Here is a 24,972-nt window from a genome sequence, read left to right on the forward strand (position 1 = left end):
TTTCCCACGATTTGCAGATCGCATGACGGATGCGCATCCGCAAATCGCGTGACCGGGGCTGAAAAATCGTGAATTCATGAATGGGTGTGAGTGAGAGCTGCCCCTGATTGGTCCCTGCGCTGAGCCAATCAGAGGCAGCACTCACTCACCCATTCATGAATTCATGAATGGGTATGAGTGAGAGCTGCCTCTGATTGGTCAAGCTGTGACCAATCAGAGGCAGCTCATTCAGCAGGCGGGGATTTTAAATCCCCGACTGCTGACTACTACAGAGAGCAGTTCAGGAGAACTGCCGCCGGCCGCGGCTGAGCTCCGTCTGCCGGGACAAGGTGAGTATATATATATTTTTTTTTTTACACATTTCTGGATGAATTGCAGGGAAGGGCTTATATATTTAAGCCCTTCCCGAAAATTCATCCCGCGCTCGCCGGCAGCCCATTGCTTTCAATGGAGCCGGCTGTATTGCCGGCTCCATTGAATTCAATGGGCAAACATCATTCTTCTCTGCCACAGCTGTTAAAGCTGTGGCAGAGGAGAATGATTTGTCTTCTATATGTTCTCAATGGGGTCGGCGCTGCTGCCGCCGGCCCCATTGAGCGCATTTAGAGAAGAGAACAGGAATCGCAGATCGCAGATAGGTGCGATCTGTGATTTCTGTTCTATAATTTATCGGACGAGCGCATAAAAAGCGCTCATGTGTCCAATACCTTTGCAAAGCAATGGTTTTATAAAATCGCCGGACGCATGCGCATGCGAAAATCGCGCGAAAAAACGCCCGTCTGACTAAGGCCTAAAGCTGTTGGACAGCCATAGATTGGGGATCACATGCTTTATGTTCTGCCACAAAGAAAGCACATTGACAGCTTAGTTGAGGTTGGAGGTTTACCAATATTATGTTGATTGATCCAGGACAGTAAACCCAAAAAGTGAAAGTTCAGTTTTGACATTGTTTATCATTGTTGGAAATTTATGAGCCAGTCACTAGAGTGATGGGGATTGCAGTGTTCTTTCTGATTTTAATAGGAGATCCATTGATAAAGCTCATATGTTTGATGAGCTGCAAGCAAAAGTTAACAGGGGCACTCATATATAAAAGTGCCACATGCACCTTTATCCTACTGAAGATGGGAGTTCCAGTTCACCTTCTATACATTTTAGTATCTTTTGAAGTGTTCATTGAAGTGTCCGGTATGCAGCACTCAGGAACTCCTATCCACTTCATATGGTTATATCAAAGAGTCCAGGACAAAGACCGTATAGGTCGAAACGTTACATGTCTGTTGGATACCATGGAGTTATAATAAACCGTTTGGATTCTTTGATATAACCATATGAAGTGGATATGAGTTCCTGAGTGCTGCACATCTGTCTTTATTGTTGGAGTGCTTACTGAAGATCGTTGGGTCAACGGTCATCGTGTGCTGGCACTAAGCATTGATTGCTCCCCCACTGCGTGGACATTTACGGTGTGCCTCTGACTGTCTTTTTGCTTCTTAGTTCATTGAAGTGTATCTGCACAAACCTTAAATAACTTAAAAGCGATGGAATTTTTGTGCATGAAAAAGCGACACACACATGTCTTACTAAGTCCCTGCAGAAATAAATGATGCACTTTTCTTTTTTCTGCATTATGTTTTCATTCTCATGCATTTAGAAAGCCTCATACTGGGTTTGCAGACTGTCCTACATACAAGTTTCTGGCTAGGGCGAGTTCATAACATTGATCAGAGGTCTTTCACATGAAAGCTTAACTTCCCCTCTCCTCTTTCAGTGGCTGTTTAGAATGACCACGCCCACTCAATACTACACAGCTATCTCTCCTCTATTTCATCCTCCCTCTGATCTAGTCATAACCCTTCACTGCTGATTAGAGCACAAAATTCACCCAAAGTGAATTACAACTCTCCATAAGAGTAGCTTTCCCTGCTCTGCTCTCCTCCATCATCTCCCGATGCTATCATGCAAGCCTCTGTAGTAGCTCAGTGGAAAGGCAGGGAATCAGGCTAGGGGAGGCGCTGTGAAACAACCCAATAGTTGAGGCTGTATTCACAAGGACAAGTACATATCGGTCTGAGAAACTTGGACCAATATGGCCCTGGTAAACAGGCAATTTTCTATCCGAGTGTGTTCTGTTTTGTGAGAAAGTGCATAGCAATAAAGTCACATGAGTATCACATCGGTATGGTAGTGCGATTGTTTTTTTTTGTGGGCCCATAGAAAATAATGGGTGAGATTGCCCAAAAATAGGACATGCTGTACTTTTTCTATCTCGCAGCGTAGCTGTAAGAGAGAAATCACCCATGTAAATATACCCATTGTAAAAGATGGGTTGGATTTCCGTATCAGTTTTATGCATCTCGCATAGAACAAAACTTGTGCGATAATAACGGCTGTGTGAATACGGCCTAAGGCCGATTTCTTATGGGCAAGATAATCATGCGATTTTCACGTAATGCGAGAGTGAGTGAAAACGCATAATTATGAAACCAATGATTTTCAATGGTTTCATTCTCATCTGCGATGTTTTCACTCCTGTAATGTTGTGTGGGAAAAAATTGCAACGTGTTCTATCTTTTTGCGATATCACTTATTCTTGTCAATGGGTCTGGCGGCAGTAGCAGGGATGAAGGGATTCCCCGTAATGATGAAATTGCCTCGCATCCACGGGGCTTTCACATGGTGGAAAGTGCGATATCAGGCCATGAATTGCCTGTGTGAAACCAGCCTAACTGTCAATATTTGCTAAGATTTCAGTCCCTAAGGCTGCATTCCCACGAACGTATATCGGCTCGGTTTTCACTCCGAGCCGATATACGTCGTCCTCATCTGCAGGGGGGGGCAGGATGGAAGAGCCAGGAGCAGGAACTGAGCTCCCGCCCCCTCTCTGCCTCCTCTCCGCCCCTCTGCACTATTTGCAATGGGGAGAGGCGGAACGGGGGTGAGGCTAATTCTTGGAACTTAGCCCCACCCCTGTCCCGCCTCCTTTCATTGCAAATAGTGCATAGGGGCGGAGAGGAGGCAGAGAGGGGGCTGGAGCTCAGTTCCTGCTCCTGGCTCTTCCATCCTCCCCCCTCCCCCTGCAGATGAGGACAACGTATATCGGCTCGGCGTGAAAACCGAGCCGATATACGTTCATGGGAATGCAGCCTTAGTCTGCGATGCCTTGGAAAACAATACAACCATAGAAACCAAACAATTTGAAATTTTTAATAAAAAAAACAATTACAAAAAGTCTTCATTCCCAAAAATACATTTTTCAAAGAAGAAGTGCAAAGGGTATACATAGCCTTTAAAGGGGTTGTACCAAGATTAAAAGTTATTTCCTGTCCATCTGAGCAATGGAGCTGCAACTGCTGGAACCTGAGCGATCACGAGAATGGGGTCCCAAACATCCTCAAATGAATGGGTTGATGGTTGATTATGTTCTCTGCTGCTCCATTCATTTCAATGGAACTACTGGACTAGTTATGCTGTTTTAAGAGTATGTATACGCTTTGTACTATACTGGGAAGCTCGTAGCAAACACTTGTTTCTAGGAGACAGTTGTATTTATGGGCTACATATCAATCAGGCTACATTGTGGCACACAGTGGCCATTAAAGTCTTAGACATTAATGCTGGTTGTCTAGTCAATGAAAGACAGTATTATTGTAGGAACATCCTGCTAGATACTGCAAAGCTCAGCCTGTCAGTAGTAAACTCCGACTGATTCCTGATTATAGTGAATGTGGGGAAATAAGCGAGGAGCAGAAAAGAGTGTACAGTTTAACCGCCATTCAGTTCTTGATTAGGCCGCTTTCACATGGCCGAGAGAATCGCACAAGATTTTTGCATTGTGAATCGCACAAATATTGCAGGAATATGAACTTCATTCTTTCGATTGGAGTCATAAATATCAGTGGTTCTGAACCTTTTTCAGCACAGCGCCCCCTTTAGGTATTGGGATTGTGGCCAGTGCACCCCAAGCCTTACTAGTCTAAACCCAGTCAAAGTTTACCTTGTTTAAAAAGTTAAAAGTACAAATTAAAATATTGAATACTTTTTTTGGAAAGTTTAATAGTGTTTAACAGATTAGCATTAATGGTGAAAACAGGTCTCTAAAAATTACCAAAGAAGTATTTTAGTTAGCTAATATGTAGGTGCTAAATATATAAAAACAGGTTAATTGTGGATACAATAATAAATAGGTTTTATTGCAGAAGATAATATTTTCTTGGTGAAGCAAGCAGCAATACCATCATCCAGAAACATACAATGTATAAAGAAAATGCAAGATACACCTTAATCCTTAATGGTCAGAAAACTCATTAAAATGCAAGAACAATGAAATCTGACTAATAATGTTTGCCATAATCAATCTGTGTCATTAATGGCTTTTATCTTCATCAACCGCAGTCTCAAGTCGCCCCTTATACACATCTGAAGTTTGTTACTCGTTTTAGTCAGAAGCTGCTGAACCACACTTAAGCCCCTCTCCACTAAGTACGTAGATGGAAAAGCTAACACGAGGAACTTAACTTCCTGCCACAGGATAAAAATTCTTCACTTTCACCCAAAACATTCATAGCCACATTGTTGGAAAAGTGCTTGGGCTTCGCTATCGTGTTTCAAGTCGATCAACTGCTCTTGTAATCTGGGATGAAATTTTCCTGCGTCTGCTGAAAATGGATTGAGTACCCACGTTGGTATTTCAAGGGTACATAGATCATGTTTGCATGTCTTCTTTGGCTTGTTTGAGGTATGAGCAAAAAATGTCTAAGTCTGCATCTTGAAGTTTGTCTCCATCTTCGCATGCAATTTTTCGAAGACTCGGAAGCTGACAGAGCTTGCGTCGACTCAGGTTATTGGTTTGAAGATCCAGTTTGACAATGAAGGAAGAGATTATACCTTTAGCCTTAATGAAATTCATTTTATGTCCTTGTAGCTTTGTGTTGACCTTGTTGAGTTTGTCAAATATGTCTGTGAGATAAGCCTTTGTCATGCATCGTAGTTCGATTGCATCACAAAGGCTTGGGTCAATCGGCCAAAGAAACTAAACTTTGTCAAAAAGTTTGTAGAAGTGTCGTAAGCACTTTCACCTTGACAGACACCTCACTTCGGTGTATAAGAGTAGATGTTCGAATTCTTCATCATGGTCTTGATAGAGCTTGCGGAAAAGACGTTAGTTCAAGGAGTGAGCTTTTATCTTGGTAACAGCATTAATTATATAGCACAGAGAATCATGCAATCTCTCACATAAATGTTTAATAACAAGGAGCTGCTGATGGATCACACAGTGGACTGCCAGGTATAGCAGATTTTAAATCAGCTATAAATCCACGATATCGACCAATCATGGATACAGTTCCATTGGTTGCGCAAGCAAGTACATTTGTTAAAGGGATGTTTTTTTTCTTGGAAACATTTTCCCACTCTTTTGTATATAGAGGAGCCTTTTGTGTCGGTTACATTTCTGCTAAACAACAGTTCCTCCACTACCTCTTCATTCCGATTAATGAAATGAACGAAAGCTAGCAGCAATGCTTCATTGTCTCTAACCGTTGACTCGTCAATTTGCATTACAAATTCTGTGTTCTTTAACACATCTAAAAGCGTTTCTACCACATCAGCAGCCATCCCATCAATTCTTCTTGAAACAGTGTCATTTCTCAAAGGCATAGATTTCACCATGGCACACGCATCAGGCCCCAGCATACTACTAACAATCTCTTTAACCGTGGGTAACACAAGTGTTTACCCAATAGTATGTGATTTGCCACATTGCACTATTAATAAAGAGACTTTATAGGAAGCAAGGAGGCCTTTGTCAGCATTGAGAATAGATTTTTCAAATAGCTTGCCTACAGTGCTGCGGTTCTCAAACTTTGACTTTAAACCTTGGAAAAATGAAGTAGGCTTACCCACTTCATCTGAATGTATTTTTGCAAGGTGATCACTCAGTCTCAAAGGCTTCAAAGCGTCATTCGAAAATGCCTTTTCATAAATGAGGCACAAGGGAGGCTGTCCGTTTGTAGGAGAAGGGATGAATCCGTATTTCAAGTATTTATTTGAATATTGACGGCATTTCTTCTTCTCAGCCATTTTTATAAGGTATGCTTCAAGAATGCACTGCTTATGTCGCTCTATCATATAATGATGATATATGACTTTTATAACTCCATGACTCCGCTACAGATCAATCACACTGGATAACCTAAAGAATAACCTATCCCGCTGTATTCCATAATGACGCTGATTGGCTGGTACTTTCAATTGTGTGGGTCTCTTGGAGTTGTAGTTTATATCAGTGTTCTGAAAAGACACTTGGCGTCCACTAAGACTACAACTCCCAGAGACCCACACAAGTGAAAGTTTGAAGTGGTTCCAGCCAATCAGCAGCATTATGAAATACAGCGGGTTAGGTTGTGCTGTAGGTTATCCAGTGTTATAAAGTGTGATTGATCTATAGCGGAGTCATGGAGTTATAAAAGTCATACATTATATGAGAGAGGCACGCAGGCTGCACACAACTCCCATTACATGTAAGTGATTTATATGGAAATAATTGCCTCGGTTTTCGTTGGTTTCGGATTTCAGATTGTCTTTGGATGTATTATCCGATTGAGAACCCCTGATATATATCAGCAATTTTTTTAGACATTTTCCTTTTCAAATTTCCCACATTGAGGTGCGGGAAAAAAATTGTGGCATGTCCTGTCTTTGGTCTCATTCAGATGAGCGTGTTTATGTGTGTACAATTGTGTGCACATAAACACGCATCATTGGTCTCCTATTATGTGTTCACATAAGAACGGATTCAAGCATGTCCATTTAAAACCCGCAAATACACTTATATAGCATTTGCACTACAAACTACACCTCTTCAGGAAAGATGGGAGGACCCCTGTCCCTTACCAATCATGGAAAGTGGGGAACCCTATCTTTGATTAGGAGCCTGGAGAAGTACACAAAACACATGTAGGACACAACACTGTTCACATACACACTGAACACAGAACAGGACTGTATGTAGAGCACGTGTCTGGCCACCTGCACAGACATAACACACACGTCACTGTTCACACCAACATACATGGTTGTGCATACAACATATAACAGAAACCCCACCCAGATCCACATGAATACAGATGGAATACCATAACTAGTTCAAGTGTCCTCACACCAGGAGAACAGAGAGTCAGCCACCATGCTGACATAGGGAACAGTATCAGGCATCACCCATCTGACACACACATAGGACATCAGACGTCTGGATGCCGCACCTGCCCAGGGGTAGGGAGAAACCTGCAGGCCGCCTGCACCTGTGTGGTCATCGTACCACACAATGCACGCACTCCAGAACGAAAGGAGGGGAGGAGAGAGGGACACAACTGACAAGCACATAAAGCACTAAAATAACCAGCAATCTCTCACAAGAGTTGCTGGTATTTATCTGCCGCAGACAAGGGGGTTGGCTGGTGGAGAATACCACACTCAGCCAGCTCAACTAACCCCTACCTGTGAAGGTGTGCACAAGGAAACCTGTAAAACCACAGGTCCAAGACGCACAACCATATCACTACTTCTGCCCCAGTGAAAAAATTATCCACAGATTACCTTCACATTAATCTCAGGTGGATTGAGATTTCCAAACAGAAATAACTAGTAATTCCTTTTAGTATGACATTCCCTGATCACGGTCAGGCTCTTAATGGCTAACAGTGGCATCTGTCACCCATAGGATATAATGGCTGTAAAAAAACAAAAAGGATCTGTTAAATGGGAGCCATTATAGTCTATGGCTGACAGAGCCCACTGTTAAACAGATACACTATAGCCTATGGGCATTGTATGCCTAACAGATACATCATGAACAGCTATTGATAGGCTCATGCCAAATCGATGAAACAGATGCCACACAGACTATTATGTTATTTGTTTAAGGCCAGTTTCACACAGCCGAGAATCTCGCACGAGTTTTATGTGTTGCGAGAGTCACAAAACTCATGTAAATATCAACTCTATTCTTTTGAATGGAGTCATACACATAAGCGATGTTTTCTTTTGCAGCTTCAAAAAAATTGCTACATGTTCTATCTTTTCCTGTTTCTCGCAACACATCGCCCATTGATTTAAACGGGATGTTAAATACATCATATGATGCGTTTGAGCAAAACATCCAGTGAAAGGGGATCCTGTGGATGTAAATAACTTGCCGACGAAAGGGGTCAGAGGAGGATGTCAAGATTCATTTTGACAAACAGGCATTGCATAGTCAGGCAAATTGCTGTTGAGCTCTAACTAACGTGTCAGTATGCACAACTCATCATTCCTTAGTACGCATGGGCTATAACACCAGACAACCAGTGTGAGTGCTATTGCCATCTAAGAGAAACAGAAAGACAAGACTTCAGTGGGCAGAAGAGCACAACATTTTGTATCACTAAGCAATGGAGAAACATCGCCTGGTCAGATGAATCCAGATTTCTATTTGCACCATGCTGATTGGAGGATCAGAATTTGGCACAAGCAGCATGAACCAATGAACCCTTCCTGTCAGCTGATCAGAACATGTCAGCACCTCCATCTAATTTGTGGCAATTTTAAGAAGCTTTCTGTCAACATTGGCCAATATTCCTGCAAACAATTTCAACTCCTAGTGGAATCTATGCCATGACAAATTATTTTGGTTCTGAACGCCAAAGGAGGTTCAACGCACTACTACCGTGTTTCCCCGAAAATAAGACAGTGTCTTATATTAATTTTTGTTCAAAAAGGTTTAACGTTTTTACATGTATAGCTGCCTGGACACTATTTAAATTGACTTTTTTAATTAACTGTTAGCAGGGCCTAATTTTGGAGTAGGGCTTATATTTCAAGCATCCTCAAAAAGCCTGAAAAATCATTTTGCATCCTCAAAAATTCTGGAAAATCATGCTATGTCTTATTTTCAGGGTATGTCATATTTTCAGGGAAACAGGGTAGATGGGAGCCTCTAATAAAGTGGTGATTCAGACTAAGTCATCTTTTACGGTCCTTGGGAATCCTGGGTGACAATCTGAATGATGGCAGCCATCCCAGAAACCAATGTATTCAAAATCGGTCAACTAGTATATAACAACTTGCCGAATGAGGTCATTTTCATTATTTTTGAGGGAAACACTATTTAATTACAGTCGTTTTATTGTAATAATCCTTTATAGCGGTTCCAACACAACACGCCTAAGACAATGTCTAGGAACCGGCACACTCTATTCATGAATGGTACGTTTGTAGGCTAACCCCGTAGTGTGTACAAACTGTTCTCTGTATACAATCACTGTTTATGAATTATTGAAGTGAACCTGAGCAGAATACAGGAGGCGCTCTACAGTATATTCATAGATGATGCCGTTATCGGAGCTGATGCACTTGGTAGCTTTATTACGCTCTGATGATTAAAGACGTAGGTCGAAAGCACTGAGCGCATCATGCACTGTTCTCCGGTGTATAACAATGTGGCTGCTCACTATCTCCGTTTCCTTCATCTTCATAAAACAGGTCCCTTGTCAAGTGGGGAGCCGACTGACTCAGTATTTTCTCCAAATCACCGGCTGCCTGCTGATGTTAATTGCCTATCACTATGTAGGAGACAAATTAAACTGTTAGCTACTGCCTTGGAAGAGTTATTTTTGTTTAGCAGCTAAGGACAAAAATAAACCCCAAATATTTAAAGGACCACTTCCTAAAAAGTAACTTGAAACTAGGGTCTAGAGATGAGCGAGTATACTCGCTAAGGCACATTACTTGAGCGAGTAGTGCCTTAGCCGAGTATCTCCCCGCTCGTCTCTAAAGGGAGCGGCGGGGGAGAGCGGGGAGGAATGAAGGGGAGATCTCTCTCTCCCCCCCCCCCCCCCCACAAACTCCCCGCCGCAACTCACCTGTCACCCGCCCTGGCCCCCGGATCTTTAGAGACGAGCGGGGAGATACTCGGCTAAGGCACTGCTCGCTCGAGTAATGTGCCTTAGCGAGTATACTCGCTCATCTCTACTAGGGTCTTATACAAAGCTATGTGTACAAAGTCTGCACAGCACCAACCTACGGCTTTGTATTCTAGATGTGTAGGCACCCTGTGAAGCGCCTTGAAGCAGTTTTCCGAAGATATTACCACCTCGATTTTTATGGAATATGCCATAAAAGTTTGGTAGGTGTAGGTCCCACCTCTAGGACTCGCATGTGTGTCAAGCTGATGCTTCCATTGCCACAGGCTAAGCTGTATGCAGTGATCCGGAAGCGCCTGGACTTACAGAAACAGCCCAACAGATTTTGCTATGCTGTTTCCATAACTCCCATAGAAGTCAGTGGGTGTTGAGTTGCACAAATATTGTAGTACAGCAAGCTGAACTGTTTCCATAACTTCAGAGCTGCAGAAATAGTGTAGCTTGCTGTGCTACGCTGATTGCAGAACTCTCATTGACTTCTGTGGGATTTGCAGAAATAATGTAGCCCAACCATGTTTGACTGTTTCTAGCGACCTCATATACTAAGGTGACCAGATTTTCCCAGGGTTAAAGTAGGACAAAGGGGTGTGGTCAGGGGCGGGGCTTATCACAGGGGATGATTTTACCTTCATCATTATAAAAAGTACAGTGTTTCAAAAAAGACAGGGAGCAAATTCTGCAGCATTTCCACATCCAAAAATAGTCAAAATCCATACATTTGGTGCAGTTTTTAACGGGAAATCAACTGTGTATCCACAGCTGATTTCATACTATGCGGCACTCCCCCTCTCTTCTTCCGAAGGCTTCCCGCTGTCAGTGCTCCCCGGCTTACCATTCCCAGCGCACCATTTGACTGATTTTTGGATACGGAAATGCTGCGGAATTCGCTGCGGAAATTTCTGCTGAAGACATTTCACAGCATTTCCGCCACGTGAAAACATACCATAAGTCAGCTTGAGGTATGCTGCCACATGCAGAGTGGCCTCAGTAGTATTAGCGACCCCTACAGTGGCCTCAGTAGTAATAGTGACCCCTATATTGGCCCCAGTAGTAACAGTGACCCCCACAGTGGCCTCAGTAGTAATACTATTACTACTGGGGCTAATATTATTGTTACTAATAGTGTCCCCTACATCGACCCCAGTAGTAACAGTGACCCCTACAATAGCCCCAGTAGTAATAGAGCCCCTTTGAGACTGATATATTTACCTCCTCCTGGCCTCCAGAATGCCGCTGCTCCTTCGCTCAGCGCTGCTGCGGGATGCACACACTGACGTAAGTGTGTGCGCCTGGATTCCTCCTCCTGCAAAACTAAGAAGGAGAGCTCAGGTGAGGATGATCCTGGGTGCACACTCCCCGGCACCCCAGCTGGTAATCACCTTCATGGTGACCCCGCGCCCCAAAAGTGGAATAGATGTCCCACTTGGGACCCTGGGGAAAGCAGGACACAAGGTCCCAAAACAGGACTGTCCCACCTAAAACGGGACGTCTGGTCACCTTACGTATACAGTGGTGTTCACTAGAGATGAGCGAACGTGTTCGTCCGAGCTTGATATTCGTGCGAATATTAGGGTGTTCGGTATGTTCGTTATCCGTAACGAACACCATGCGGTGTCCGGGTTACTTTAACTTTCTTCCCTGAGACGTTAGCGCTTTTTTTTGGCCAATATAAAGACAGGGAAGGCATTACAACTTCCCCCTGCAACGTTTAAGCCCTATACCACCCCCCTGCTGTGAGTGGCTGGGGAGATAAGGTGTCCGCCTGATATAAAAGTCTGCCCCTCCCGCGGTTCGCTATGGATGCATTCTATATGCGCTCAATGGGGACATCATTGTCATTGGCTGTGATTGGCTGAAGGCACGTGTGCTTCTGGAGGCAGGGATTTAAAGCCTTTCGTGGAGAAAGGAATACTTTGCCGTGGATTAGGAGGGAGTGACAGCCTGCAGGAGCGCCGCAGATCATCTAAAAACGTAAGTAATGATTTTTATTCTTTGCTCCACTGTATTACCGGCGTATAAGGTGACAGTTGGGGGGTCGTCTTATACGCCCGGTCGCCTTATACGCCGGTATATATTTTTAGTGTAACACATTTCTGGATGAATTGCAGGAAAGGGGTTATATATTTAACCCCTTTCCGACCATTCATCCTGCGATCGCGGGCAGCCCATTGCATTCAGTGGAACCTGCTGTATTGCCGCTCCATTGAATTCAATGGGCAAACATCGTTCTTCTCTGCTACAGCTGTTACAGCTGTGGCAGAGGAGAACGATCTTTATGCTGACAGTGGGGGGGGGGGCACTCTTGCCGCTATTGTGGCTTAATAGTGGGACCTGTGAACTTGAGATGCAGCCCACCATGTAGCCCCTCGTCTGCCCTATCCGTCACTGTGTCATTCCCATCACTTTCTTGAATTGCCCAGATTTTCACACATGAAAACCTTAGCGAGCATCGGCGAAATACAAAAATGTTCGGGTCGCCCATTGACTTCAATGGGGTTCGTTATTCGAAACGAACACCCGGACATCGCGGGAAGTTCGTTCCGGATAACGAACACCCGAACATTTTGGTGTTCGCTCATCTCTAGTGTTCACAATACAACCATATTGGTCTATATGTGAGCATCTCTTTATCATCCCTGATATGTACTGGTTCTCCATAATAAAATGCACCTGTTGTAGGAAGTCTTAAGAACCTTTTACATTGCCAAATGATCAGGCAAAAATGTTTGTAGAAATGTTCATTTGCCCATAGATAATGCATACAAAGGGCTCACACGTTAATGAGGACACTTGTCGTGGGCTTGTGAGCTTATATATTTTGGGCAAAATATTAACTAATACTTTGTATTGATCACTGTTGTTAACAGACTGGTTTTAGATGCTAGAGAAGCCGGTGTGCCAGTCCAGTGTGGTTCACTTCAAGGTGCAGAGCAACCTGCCCGGCTGAATCATATGTGGCGTCATTAATGGGTTGTAAGCCTACATGGTGCACTACACGTATAAGTGGGACTTGGTACCCTTTGTATGTCTTAACTATGTCCAAGCATTAAACTAAGCTGCGTATAGCTACTGTCTGCATTATGCTGCAAATCATGTCTGTACCTGCCCTTGCATATCTTTCTACTAGTATATTAGTAAATATGGCCGCTGACAGTGATATTTGAGCTGATTTTTCCCTTTGCAGTGATATAAATGTAAATGTTAATTTGCTTATCAGACCATGCAAAGCAAATACTCGTTCATCAGCTAATTGTATCGTTTGTGTAGTTGAAAAAAAATCATCATTATCAGCCCATCTCCCCATGTGAACAATCGTTCATCTCCCATTCATTCCGAATCGGACCGTGTGAAGGCCAGGTACACTAGCGTGTAAAAGCATCCTTAAGGCAATGCCCCTGGGTAAATAAGTATCAAGTCACCTCGCCTCCAGAAGGAAGTAAAATGTCTCTCTAGTGCCATCTGTAGGTGGTTTCCACATAAGTCAATGTCCCGGCGGTTAAAGAGCCAGAGACACCCATAATACGATGAGCATCACAATTTGTTTCTCACAAATCCTATATAAATTCTTAGAAAAAAAAGCCTCCATGTGTCCCCTGTGAGGCGCAGAAAGGAACACAAATCCTTACAACACAAACCCCTTTGCAATCCAATTTTGGATTCAGGGTTTCCTAGGGGGCTTTCTCTTTCTGCCATTATACAATGGCACCATCTGCTGGCTAGAGCCAGTACTGCGGCATGGGACATGCTGGAGAGGCCCCCGACAACAGAGCGGCCAGTAATCTATAGTAAGAATACCCTGCCGGATGTCTTCCGACATCGGAGCTGTACAGCCCTCAATCAGAATGTTTTTATACGTCAGACTGTGGATTGGAAAGGGTTAATACATTGGTGTGCATGAGGTCTAAGGCCAAAGGCACACAAGCATATCTTCAGTGCTGTCCGAGTCTACAACAGACTAGACTCAAAATGTGAGGTTCACTGCTATGATCCATTTTGTAGATGACACTCGCCTATTCAAGTCAATGGGCATGTTAAAAAAAAAAAAAAGGACAGCACATTCGGATGTCATCTGTTTGCTGTCCATATGTCATAAATTTATTGCCAAAACATTTAGAAAAAGGAATTGGTCCAGTTTTCAGTTTTTAATTCTCTTGTGGAGAAAAACAGACAGCATACAAAACTGCACACGTATGAAAAAACGTCATATTTTTGTTGTTGACACAACACAGACGAGCTTGTATACGCTTGTGTTCCTTTGGCCTAACAGTGTGAACCATTCAGCTTCCTAACTCTTGCCTTTGTATAACCCCTTAGATGCTGTGGTCAAGCATCTATGTGCTTAAAAGAAGGAAAGGGGCTTCCACTGTTGCCATTTCAGAGGGACTGATGTGTTGCCATGGCAGGCCTAACAGTTGCATCCTACATCTTTATTATTACAATATGTGGATTAAACCCTGCAACACAGAAGTATTGCAGTGTAATATCTGAAGAATTATAGGATTACAGGTTCACATTCCCTGTTGGGACATAAAAAAAAAATTGTCCATTTTCATAAAAAAAGTAAAAAAATAAATAAACATAATTGCTATTGCTGCAATTGTAATAACCTATACAATAAAATGAGTACATCATTTATCTTGTAAGGTGAACATTGTAAAAGAGAATCCAAAAAAAGCAAAAATGCTGTGTTTTTTTTGCTCATCCCACCTTCCAAATGCACAATAAAAAGTGATCAAAAAGTTGTATGTACCCTAAATTAAAACCAACAAAAAGTACAGGTAAGGGCTCTTTCACACGAGCATATATCGTCCCGCCGTTTTCACGATCGGCCGATATACGCTATAATCTGATACATTAGATTCCCATGCATCAGATCACATGGCCGTATTCCCGCGAGGTAAAAGCGCCCGGACGGCCAATATAGTACCGGGCGCTTTTAAATCGGGCCCAAAAGATAGTCCTGGAGCTATCTTTTGGGCCGGAATACGTTGGCTGCTGCATGGGCTCCTACGGAAGCCAATGGCAGCAGCCAGAGGTGGGAGGGAGTTTAGCAGCGTGACTGCTAAACTCCCTCCCTCTTCTCTCCTCCCCTCCGGCTCATTGCAATGGAGGGGGGGCAGAGCTAAATGCAGCTCCATCCCGCCTCCTCCCATTGATGGCTGCGGACAAGGGGCGGGGAGGGCTCTGGAGCTTAGCTCTGCCCCCGTCCCACCCCTCCCATTGCAAACAGCCAGAGGGTAGGAGAGCGGAGGTGAGCCGGCGAGGAAGGGGAAGGGGCAACAGCATGGTGGCCACGGCGTATATAATTAATTAATTATCCAATGACAATATGCCACCATGCGAACACAGCTGTAGTGCATTTCACATGTGGAATTTCCACAGCGCAAAATCCACCATGGTGAAGATGTGAAATCCGCACTGATAGGCCTTAGTCAGAGGGGCGTTTTTTTACGCGATTTGCGCTCGCGCATGCGATTCGCGCATATATAGAACCAATGGTTCGCTATCGTATCGGTCACATGTCCGCTTTTTATGCGGATATGCGATAAATCATAGGACACGACGAATCGCAGATCGCGCCTATCTGCGTTCTGCGTTTAATGTGCGCACCAAAATCATTTACTAGCTAGCTGCGTTTTTTCGCTGGCGAGCACGCCGCACTGTACTACCGTCATCTGGCGAGTGCATAGTCTTCTAGGATGTGAGAACTTGAATGAAATGGCAAAGGCTGACAAGGTGCTCGTAATATGGAGGCAACATCTTATCCATGCACGGCGAAAATGGTGCGAAAAAGTCCCGCAAAACTAAGTTCCGGCCAGTCTAAGTTTCATGCGCATTTTGATGCGCACGGCGATTTTACTCCGGTCAGAGGGGCGTTTTGCTGCGACGATTAACGCTGCTAGGTGCAGATTTTTCCCGCGATTTTTCGCCCCCGGTCACGCGATTTGCACATGCGCATCCGTCATGCGATCCGCAAATCGCGTGAAAAAACGCCCGTCTGACTAAGGCCATAATATGCAGCATAAAGTGACACGCTGTGAATTTAAAGCCCCGTCCATTTACAATGTGCAGATGGAATTTGTTAACATCTCAGCTACAATGCCTGCAGTTAAAATGCTGTGTACTCTCCGCAGCCAATTCCATTGTGTAAAAATTGCCTGACTTCTGTAACTTGCAAACCGCACTCCGCTCCTTAGGAAAGCATGAAGAAGGCGCTAAGCAACATATATTTTTGACCTGAAGTATCTCATTTACATTTGGGTATCCGCCTCTGGTGCGTGCTTAGTGTAGCAGAAAACAATTTTGCTTTCAGCTCCTAATAAAACTGGAATCAACTGCCCTTAACATCAACAAGATCCCATTTTATTAGTTTCCTTTATTACTACTTTTAACCTTTTCTTGGCTTTGTTGTGACCTCATTCTCATGTACTTTTAACTATTTATCATTTACTTCCTGTATTACTTTTCTGTACCACGGTACATCATGCAAACCGGGACCCTATTCATCCTGAATGATTTGAGGTTTTACTTGCCCCCAGGCTGAAAATAACAAGAATCAGAGCTTGTCATTTTTTTTTTTATCAGCCTCCTTGCAGGAAGCTGGATGGGAATCAGTGCATTGGGATAAAGCATTATTTCTGGAAATGTACTGCCATTGAGGGATCTCAGCTGAGCTGTGCATGTCAGGCCTCAACGGAGCTCATAGTAATCATGTCTGTTCAATTTTAATTGCAGACCTCTGCCGCACAAGAAGCCGTTAAGAAACAGCAAATTGATCCAGCACATGTCACAAGGGGAAAGCAAGCACATAAGTAAGGATAGCTCTAGCTTATTTTTTTTATTTGCCAGCTGCTATGACAATAATTTAGTAAAATAACATCCCATTAGGCAGGTACCGTATTTTATATTAAGCAAGATATATTTTGCACCCAGGAATTCTGTGATTTGCATCTAAGCTCTCCTAGTGGGGTTGTATTCACCATCAATAAGTACACACATCCAGTACTTAGAGTAGCATTAGGAAGCCAACAAAGTTAATAGTTTTTAATTTCCTCATTATTATGAGCCACTCTCTCACAAGCGTTAATACACAGCACTAAAGCTACATGTGTTTCAATGGGGCCTCTCACACTAGCGTTTTTGCATTGTGTATTTTTGCACACAGCATGTCCTACAACACGTATCTCACGCACTAAGTCTCCCATTGAAATGAATGGGGTGCGTTAAAAAATGCAGTAAATATGCAGTCGCACGCTGTAACAATAGTGGATTAGTCACTACTCTGGATCACCATGTTTCCTCCACCTAGATGGGTGGTCGCACTACAGTAACCCAGTTCCAAACCAGATTTGGTGGTAAAACGTTGGTAGTCTATTTATGTTAGTAGCAATTATAGATAACAAATCTTGGTAATGTTGTTGTAGGCACAGTGCACACATGCGTTAAATAACAATAAACTAACACACATAGAATTACAATTCTTGCTATCGCAGAGGCCTAGTGCCTCTCTACGACATAGTAATGTCCACAATACCATACCCAACCAGAGTGTCAGTCTAGGGGACGTCCTTCCCTGTCAGACTCGTGATATTCCCACAGCTTGGTCCACACTGGGCAAAGGGGCTGCAGCCCTCTGTTTCTTCCAGGGAGTGGTGCCTAGCAGCAGTGTGGTTATAGGTTTTAACTCCTCCAACCACACCCATATAGCTGTCCCTTCTAATTACTTTGTCTGTTCTCCAGACCCCGGCAGGCCATTCTATATACTGTACTTGCTACTATGCGTAATACTGCATTTGACTAAGTTTTTACTTATGTTACTATGCAACTGGGAAAGGAGTTGTTACATCATCAGCTTGCTTACCTGCATTGCCTTAGTGCTGCATTTTATATGATAGAGCTTTAGAGAAGGGTTAGAGGGGTTACATTAAGTTATCCCCTAACTGCAGGAAAAGATAGTAGATACTCCAAAATTATTTCATGGGGAATACTGTTATATACTATGTATTTACTAATACATATTCGTAGGTAGTTGTGTCAGATTCTCCTTAATGGGGTTGTCCTATTTAAAATCCCCGCCTCCAGGAAGCGCTGGCTTGATTGGTTCATCAAGCACTGACTCTGATTGGCTGAGCTGTGGTGCTCGAGAACCAATCAAGCCAGCACTTCCTGGAGGCAGGGATTTTAAACCTCCAATTAAGGAAGGGCTGCCTGAAGACTATAGAAAAGTGAGCCGGATCTGCAGAGGAAGAGACGCTATGATGTATTATTTATTTTGTGGATGCAGAAAGGGCTTATTTTCGGGGTATTGCTTATATTTCAAGCCCAAGAAAAATTGCGTGACTTTGTAGCATCATGTGCGACTTGGTAACAACACAAGATCATGATATTGCCGTGAGAAAACGCAGCGATATTGCACCGTACACAAATGCGATATCGCTGTGATTTTCTCGTGACAATATTGCGTCACCTATGTGAAAGTAGCCTTACTCTTATTGGCGTCTGTGCAGTTACGGGAACAGTGCAGTGCAGGGTGCCTAGCTGTTTTTGGCGTCCCGGCACAGTAGCAGGGGGCAGTGAGAGCAAGAATGGAAGATGAGTGCGGGGCTCAGAGGTGGGACCCACACTTACCAGACTTCTATGGCATATCTTGCCATAAACAATTCGCATTGGAATACTCCTTTAAGATCTTTTTGCTTTATATGCCACTAGGAGGAGCTAATTTCATACAGATTAATGCAGCAAGTATTTAGATAAAGGTGAACTGCAAAAACTGATTTGAGGGGAGTTTGGCATAGTGGCGGTTACAGAATGAGAGATTGACATAAAATAAATTCCTTCACAATTATTTTAGCAGATTAAATTAGAATTAAAAAAAAGAGAAGAAGCAGCCGAGATCTGAGTGAAAGGTCGTCTGAGCTCAGCTGCCATATTGCCAAAATTCCTGTAGACCGAACATACTTGTGCCGCATTCTGCAGAAGGTCATTATACATTTAAGGTTTCCTTCTCTTATTATCAGCAGGACTAGCGTTCAAATAAGAGCTGCAAATCACTTGTAAGAAGCCAATTTTCTTACATGTCTCTTGTAGTTTAATCTCGCATTTAAAAGTAAAGCCTCTGTGCCGAGCTCAGCTCAGAAATGATTGAGAGGATTAAGGGGACAGGGGGCCATAGAAGTGAGCAGCACAGGGAGTGAGGATGAGAAAGAGGATGAAGGATGAGCCACTGCTTGCATTTAACAGGAGACATATATATATATTTACTGGCAAGCATTGTGTAACTGATGGAACCTCTAAAATTCTTGAGTATCTTTTAATTTTAGCAGTTCGCGGAGCAGAAAGTATGAATGGCAGGAAAATGAAAGTAAATGAAAGAACAACTCAATTTTTGCGCACACTAATAAGGCTGGGTTCACACTGGGCGTATTCCCACTGGAAATCCCGCGGTTTGGCCGCAGCAAAAACCGCGAGATTTCCGCCGAGAAGACCGCCGCGGAAAAACCCGCGGCGGCTTTGAAGCGGCCCGGCCGCTCGCTCTTCCGCTGCGGCCGGCGCTCCCATAGAGGAGAGCGCGGCCACGGCGGAAAGAAAAGAGAAATAGACATGCTGCATCTTCTGAGGCCGCGGTCGCCGCAGCCGCGGTTCCAACCTGACTTACCGCAGCGGATTGGCCGTCCCGTGTGGATGAGATTTCTGAGAAATCTCGTCCACATGGCTGGCTATTCCCGAGATTAGCGGCCGCAGGAGCATTTGCCGCGGCGAAATTCCGCGCACAATTTCCGCTGTCACTCTAGTCATGATCCTTCATGTATTCCCTGAAAAAGAAATCCAGTGGAGTAAGACTTGGTGAACAGAGTGGCCATCAGGTTGGTCCACCGCATCCAATCCAGCTATATGAAATGGTGTTATTGACGAAACACTGACCATCCATGGTCCGATGTGGGGAAGCCCCATCTTGCTGAAAGATTGTTACGGCAGTCTGACCCACCGAGCGCCAGGTGGGGTGCCCTGAACTTCCCGCACCCCACTGTCCCTGCCTACTTGCCTCGGCCTTGGCTAACCCCAGGCGGACAACTGGACGGCGGTCCCTGCACTGGCTAGGGACCTGGCGACTGACAAGATGTGACTAACTAAATGGGGGGACAGAGTGCCGACAGAGAAGGCAGATGGAAATGACCAACAGAACATACAGAGCAAAGCAAAGCTGGAGATGGAAGCTGACAGGCAAACTAGAGGCTGAACTGAGGCTTGCTGCAGACAGGACCTACTAGACGCTGACCGAACCAATAACTGGCAGTGAGCTCAGGTCACTGCCAGCCTTATGACTGCAAGCCTCTGCCCAGGGGCGGAGAGTGGGAGGAGCCGACTCTCCCACTGCTGCATAAGAAAGGTGGAGGAGTGCGGGCGGCACCCTACGGGCGGACACGCCCACGCCGCTGCACACTGGCTGCCCCACGCCGCCAGGAGAGCCGGAGCTGACACCGGATCGGCGCGCGCTGACCGCGGGACCCTGCGCCGCCCTGCATGGTAACATTACCCCCCCTCTGACTGGGGACCTCCGGGCCCCCGGAAACTCGACCAGGCTTATCCGGGAAATGACAGTGGAACCGCCGTACCAACACGGGAGCGTGAACATCACGTGCGGCCACCCAGGAATGATGTTCTGGTCGAAAACCCTTCCAGGCCACCAAATATTGTAGGGTTCCTCAACACCGACGAGAATCCAGGATCTCCTGGACCTCGTATTCAACTTCATCCCGGACCAGGGTGGGCAGAGGGGGACCGGAGGTGGGCATCACCGAAGGGACAAAAGGTTTCAATAACGACTTATGGAACACCTTGTGAACCCTCCATGTAGCTGGCAACCCTAGTTTGTAGGTGAGCGGGTTCACCACACGCGTGATAACAAACAGACCCACGTAACGTGGCGCCAGCTTCAGGGATGGGACCCTTAACTTGATATTTTTAGAAGACAGGTATACCTTTTGTCCCACCTTGTAAGGTTCAGATACAGACAGACTCTTCTCACTACACAACTGCATACGAGTCCCCGCTGCTTCCAAGTTTTTCTGTACCTCTTTCCATACTCCCCGAAGAGTATCTGTGCCGACATCAGCTGCAGGACAGACCGAAGGAGTAGGGATTGCTGTAAGGAAGCGAGGATGCTGACCGTATACACAAAAAAATGGAGATACCCCAGTGGAAGAACAAGGGCGGTTGTTTAGTGCAAACTCTGCCAATGGCAGGAACTCTGCCTACTGATGAGCCTTTTCGCTAGCAAACAACCTAAATATTGCACTAAATCTTGGTTCTTCCGCTCAGTCTGACCATTAGTTTGCGGGTGGAATGCTGAGGAGAAGGAAAGCGACGTTCCCAGGTTTCTGCAGAAGGCACGCCAAAACTGCGAGACAAACTGAACCCCGCGATCAGATACAATATTTTGGGGAACCCCATGTAGGCGAATTATTTCTTTTACAAAAATCATGGCAAATTCTTTTGCCGAAGGTAGCCTCTTTAAAGGGGTTGTCTCGCGAAATCAAGTGGGGTTATACACTTCTGTATGGCCATATTAATGCACTTTGTAATATACATCGTGCATTAAATATGAGCCATACAGAAGTTATTCACTTACCTGCTCCGTTGCTAGCATCCCCGTCGCCATGGTTCCGTCTAATTTCGGTGTCTTCTTGCTTTTTTAGACGCGCTTGCGCAGATCCGTCTTCTCCCTTCGGCTCCGCTCGGCAGCATCGGCATTTTGGCTCCGCCCCCTTGTACACGTCATCGCGTAGCTCCGCCCCATGACGTGTTCCAGTTCCAGCCTCCTGATTGGCTGGAATCGGCACGTGATGGGGGCGGAGCTACGCGATGACACGTACAAGGGGGCGGAGCAAAAACGTTGATGCTGCTGAGCGGAGCCGAAGGGAGAAGACGGATCTGCGCAAGCGCGTCTAAAAAAGCAAGAAGACACCGAAATTAGACGGAACCATGGCGACGGGGACGCTAGCAACGGAGCAGGTAAGTGAATAACTTCTGTATGGCTCATATTTAATGCACGATGTATATTACAAAGTGCATTAATATGGCCATACAGAAGTGTATAACCCCACTTGCTGCCGCGAGACAACCCCTTTAACGCCACAAAATGTGCCATCTTAGAGAACCGGTCGACCACCACTAAGATAGTGGTGCACTTCTGGGATTCTGGTAGATCAGTGATGAAATCTACCGATAAGTGCGACCATGGACTGGAAGGAACCGGTAGCGGTCTCAGAAGGCCCTCCGGAGGACGCCGCTGACTCTTATTGCGAGCACAGACCGAGCATCCCCTAACAAAGTTGCGGATCTCCTGAGACATACCTGGCCACCAGAAGTGTCTGGAACAAAGATCCAGGGTCCCCTGAAACCCTGGATGCCCTGCGAGAACCGACGAGTGAGATTCATCCATGACTCTAGGACGTAGGGTCTCTGGCACAAACCATCTGCCCTCCGGCACCCCCGAAGGAGCGTCCTGCTGAGCATCCTGTAGTTGAGGGACGAAGTTAGACTCTACAGCTGCCACCACCACGCCAGGGGCTAAGATATTCTCGGGGGTCATAGTCTCACTATCCGGCACCCCGAAACTCCGTGACAGGGCGTCCGCCTTCACGTTCTTCTCTCCTGGGATATATGTTACGATGAAATTACACCTGGCGAAGAACAACGCCCACCTGGCTTGACGAGCTGTGAATCTTTTAGCATTGGCGAGATATACCAGATTCTTGTGATCAGTATACACGGTAATTGGGTGTCTAGCACCCTCAAGATGGTGTCGCCACTCTTCCAGAGCCCATTTGATAGCCAATAATTCACGATTACCCACGTCGTAGTTGCGTTCTGCTGAATTAAACTTCCGCGAAAAGAACGCACATGGGCTATACCCAGATCTCCCACTGACTTCCTGCGACAATACTGCTCCTGTCCCCACTTCAGACGCATCTACCTCAATGAAAAAGGGTAGTCGTGCGTCCGGCTTTATTAGCACCGGGGCAGTCATAAATGCCCTCTTTAGATGACTAAAGGCCTCAAGGGCTGCAGGTGACCATTTTACCAAGTCGGCCCCCTTCTTGGTCAGGCCGGTCAGGGGTTGAGCAATAACCGAGTAATTCCTAATGAATTTGCGGTAAAAATTTGCAAAACCTAAGAACCGCTGGAGAGCCTTGAGGTTGTCTGGTCTGACCCATTGGGAGATGGCTGCTACTTTATCAGACTCCATCTGAATCTCCGTGGGTGAAATTACATAACCAAGGAAAGATACTTGTTTAGAACCAAATGTGCATTTCTCTAACTTGACAAAAAGTCGATACTCGCGCAAACGGGTCAGGACCAACTGTAGGTGCCGCACATGTGAATCCCAGTCAGGCAAGTACACCAGAATGTCATCCAGATAGATGACCAGAAATACCCCCAGGAAGTCGTGAAAGACCGAGTTCATAAAACCCTGAAACACAGCGGGGGCATTACAGAGTCCGAAAGGCATGACCAGACATTCAAAATGTCCTAACGGGGTGTTGAACGCCATCTTCCATTCGTCTTTCTCTCTAATTCGAAATAAATTGTAAGCCCCCCGCAAGTCCAGTTTGGAGAACCAGTGGGCCCCTACCACCTGATTCAACAAGTCAGGAATTAGGGGCAAGGAGCACTGGTTCTTCACTGTGATTTTATTCAAGGCCTGATAATCCACACAAGGCCTTAGTGTCCCTTCCTTCTTCTCTACAAAGAAGAGACCTGCCCCGGCAGGGGACCTGGACGGCCGGATATGTCGGTTGGCCAGAGCCTCTGAGATATAGGACTTGAGGGCCTCATGCTCACGGCCTGACAAATTGAAAATGGCTCCCTTAGGGATGGGACTGTCGGGAATCAAATCAATACCACAGTCCCACTTCCTATGAGGAGGCAGAGCCTCAGACAGTTTTTTGGAGAATACATCCTGAAAGTCTGACAAATACTCCGGAATGAGCACAGTATCTGCGGAGCACACAGCTATAGTAGACAGGTGATTATGACAGGATGATCCCCAATGAGTCAATTCCCAGGTGGACCAATCAAATTGGGGGTTGTGCAGTGCCAACCAGGGCATACCAAGCACCACATCAACCGACATTTTTTCCATAACTAGGAAAGACAGTTCTTCAGAGTGGAGAATCCCCACCGTGAACTGTAATCCTGGGGTCCTCCATCGTACCAGGCCTGTAGAGAGAGGGGTAGCATCAATACTGGTAAAATGAATTGGCGTCTTCAGCGCCACAAATTCAGCCCTCAGGGATCGGACAAAACACAGGCTTATCAAGTTAGCGGCAGCTCCGGAATCAATAAACGCCTGTCCTGATCGGGAAAAATCCCGGAATCTGACCTGACACGGTACCAAAAGCTTAGGAAGTACCTGAAGTCCTAGGCGATCCTCCCTACAATCGCCTAGGACTTAGAGTTTTCCGCCGGTTCCGGCTGCGAGCGTTGAGACCTCAGTGGGCAGGTTTTCACCCGATGTCCAGCTTTCCCGCAGTAGAGGCAGAGACGATGCAACAATTGGATCCGGCGTCACTCTTTGGGGTCCAGCTGATCCACCTCCATCGGCTCGGGAACAGAGACGAGTAAGGAAGAAGAGGGACCAGGGCAAACGACCTCCCTGACTTTACGGGCCTGCCTGTCTTGCTTCCTAGCCCTGAGCCTCCTATCTGCCTTTACCGCTAGCTCCATAGCCTCCCTTAAAGACCCGGGAATGGGATGGGAAATTAACAGATCTTTAACTGCGTCCGAGAGGCCCTGCAGAAAAGCGTCTTTCAGGGCGCTATCGTTCCATGCCGTATCCCCCGCATAGCGTCTGAAGTTGGAGCAATAATCCTCCACACAAAACGACCCCTGATGCACCGCCAACAGCCGCGAAACCGCCAACCCCGCTCGGTCCGGTTCGTCGAAGATACCCCCGAGTTCCTGGAAAAAGGAGTCCACGGACTGCGGCAGGAGGAACCCTCGGGGATGG

General features: G+C 45.5%; 1 protein-coding gene across 2 annotated transcripts in view; it reads left to right on the forward strand.

The window, feature by feature from the left end:
- CCDC169 (coiled-coil domain containing 169) overlaps nucleotides 1–24,972 on the forward strand; it is a 55,705-nt gene that overhangs the window by 24,302 nt on the left and 6,431 nt on the right. Inside the window, exon 7 of one of the 2 annotated variants that reach the window (XM_066582727.1) lies at nucleotides 16,695–16,771. The exons of the other annotated variant lie outside the window; for it this stretch is intronic. Within the exon in view, the coding sequence (XP_066438824.1) occupies nucleotides 16,695–16,771 (77 nt within the window). The remainder of the gene's footprint in view (nucleotides 1–16,694; nucleotides 16,772–24,972) is intronic. 2 annotated transcript variants of the gene reach the window in all.

The sequence above is a fragment of the Eleutherodactylus coqui genome, chromosome 1 (assembly GCF_035609145.1).
Source record: "Eleutherodactylus coqui strain aEleCoq1 chromosome 1, aEleCoq1.hap1, whole genome shotgun sequence".
Lineage (NCBI taxonomy): Eukaryota > Metazoa > Chordata > Amphibia > Anura > Eleutherodactylidae > Eleutherodactylus > Eleutherodactylus coqui.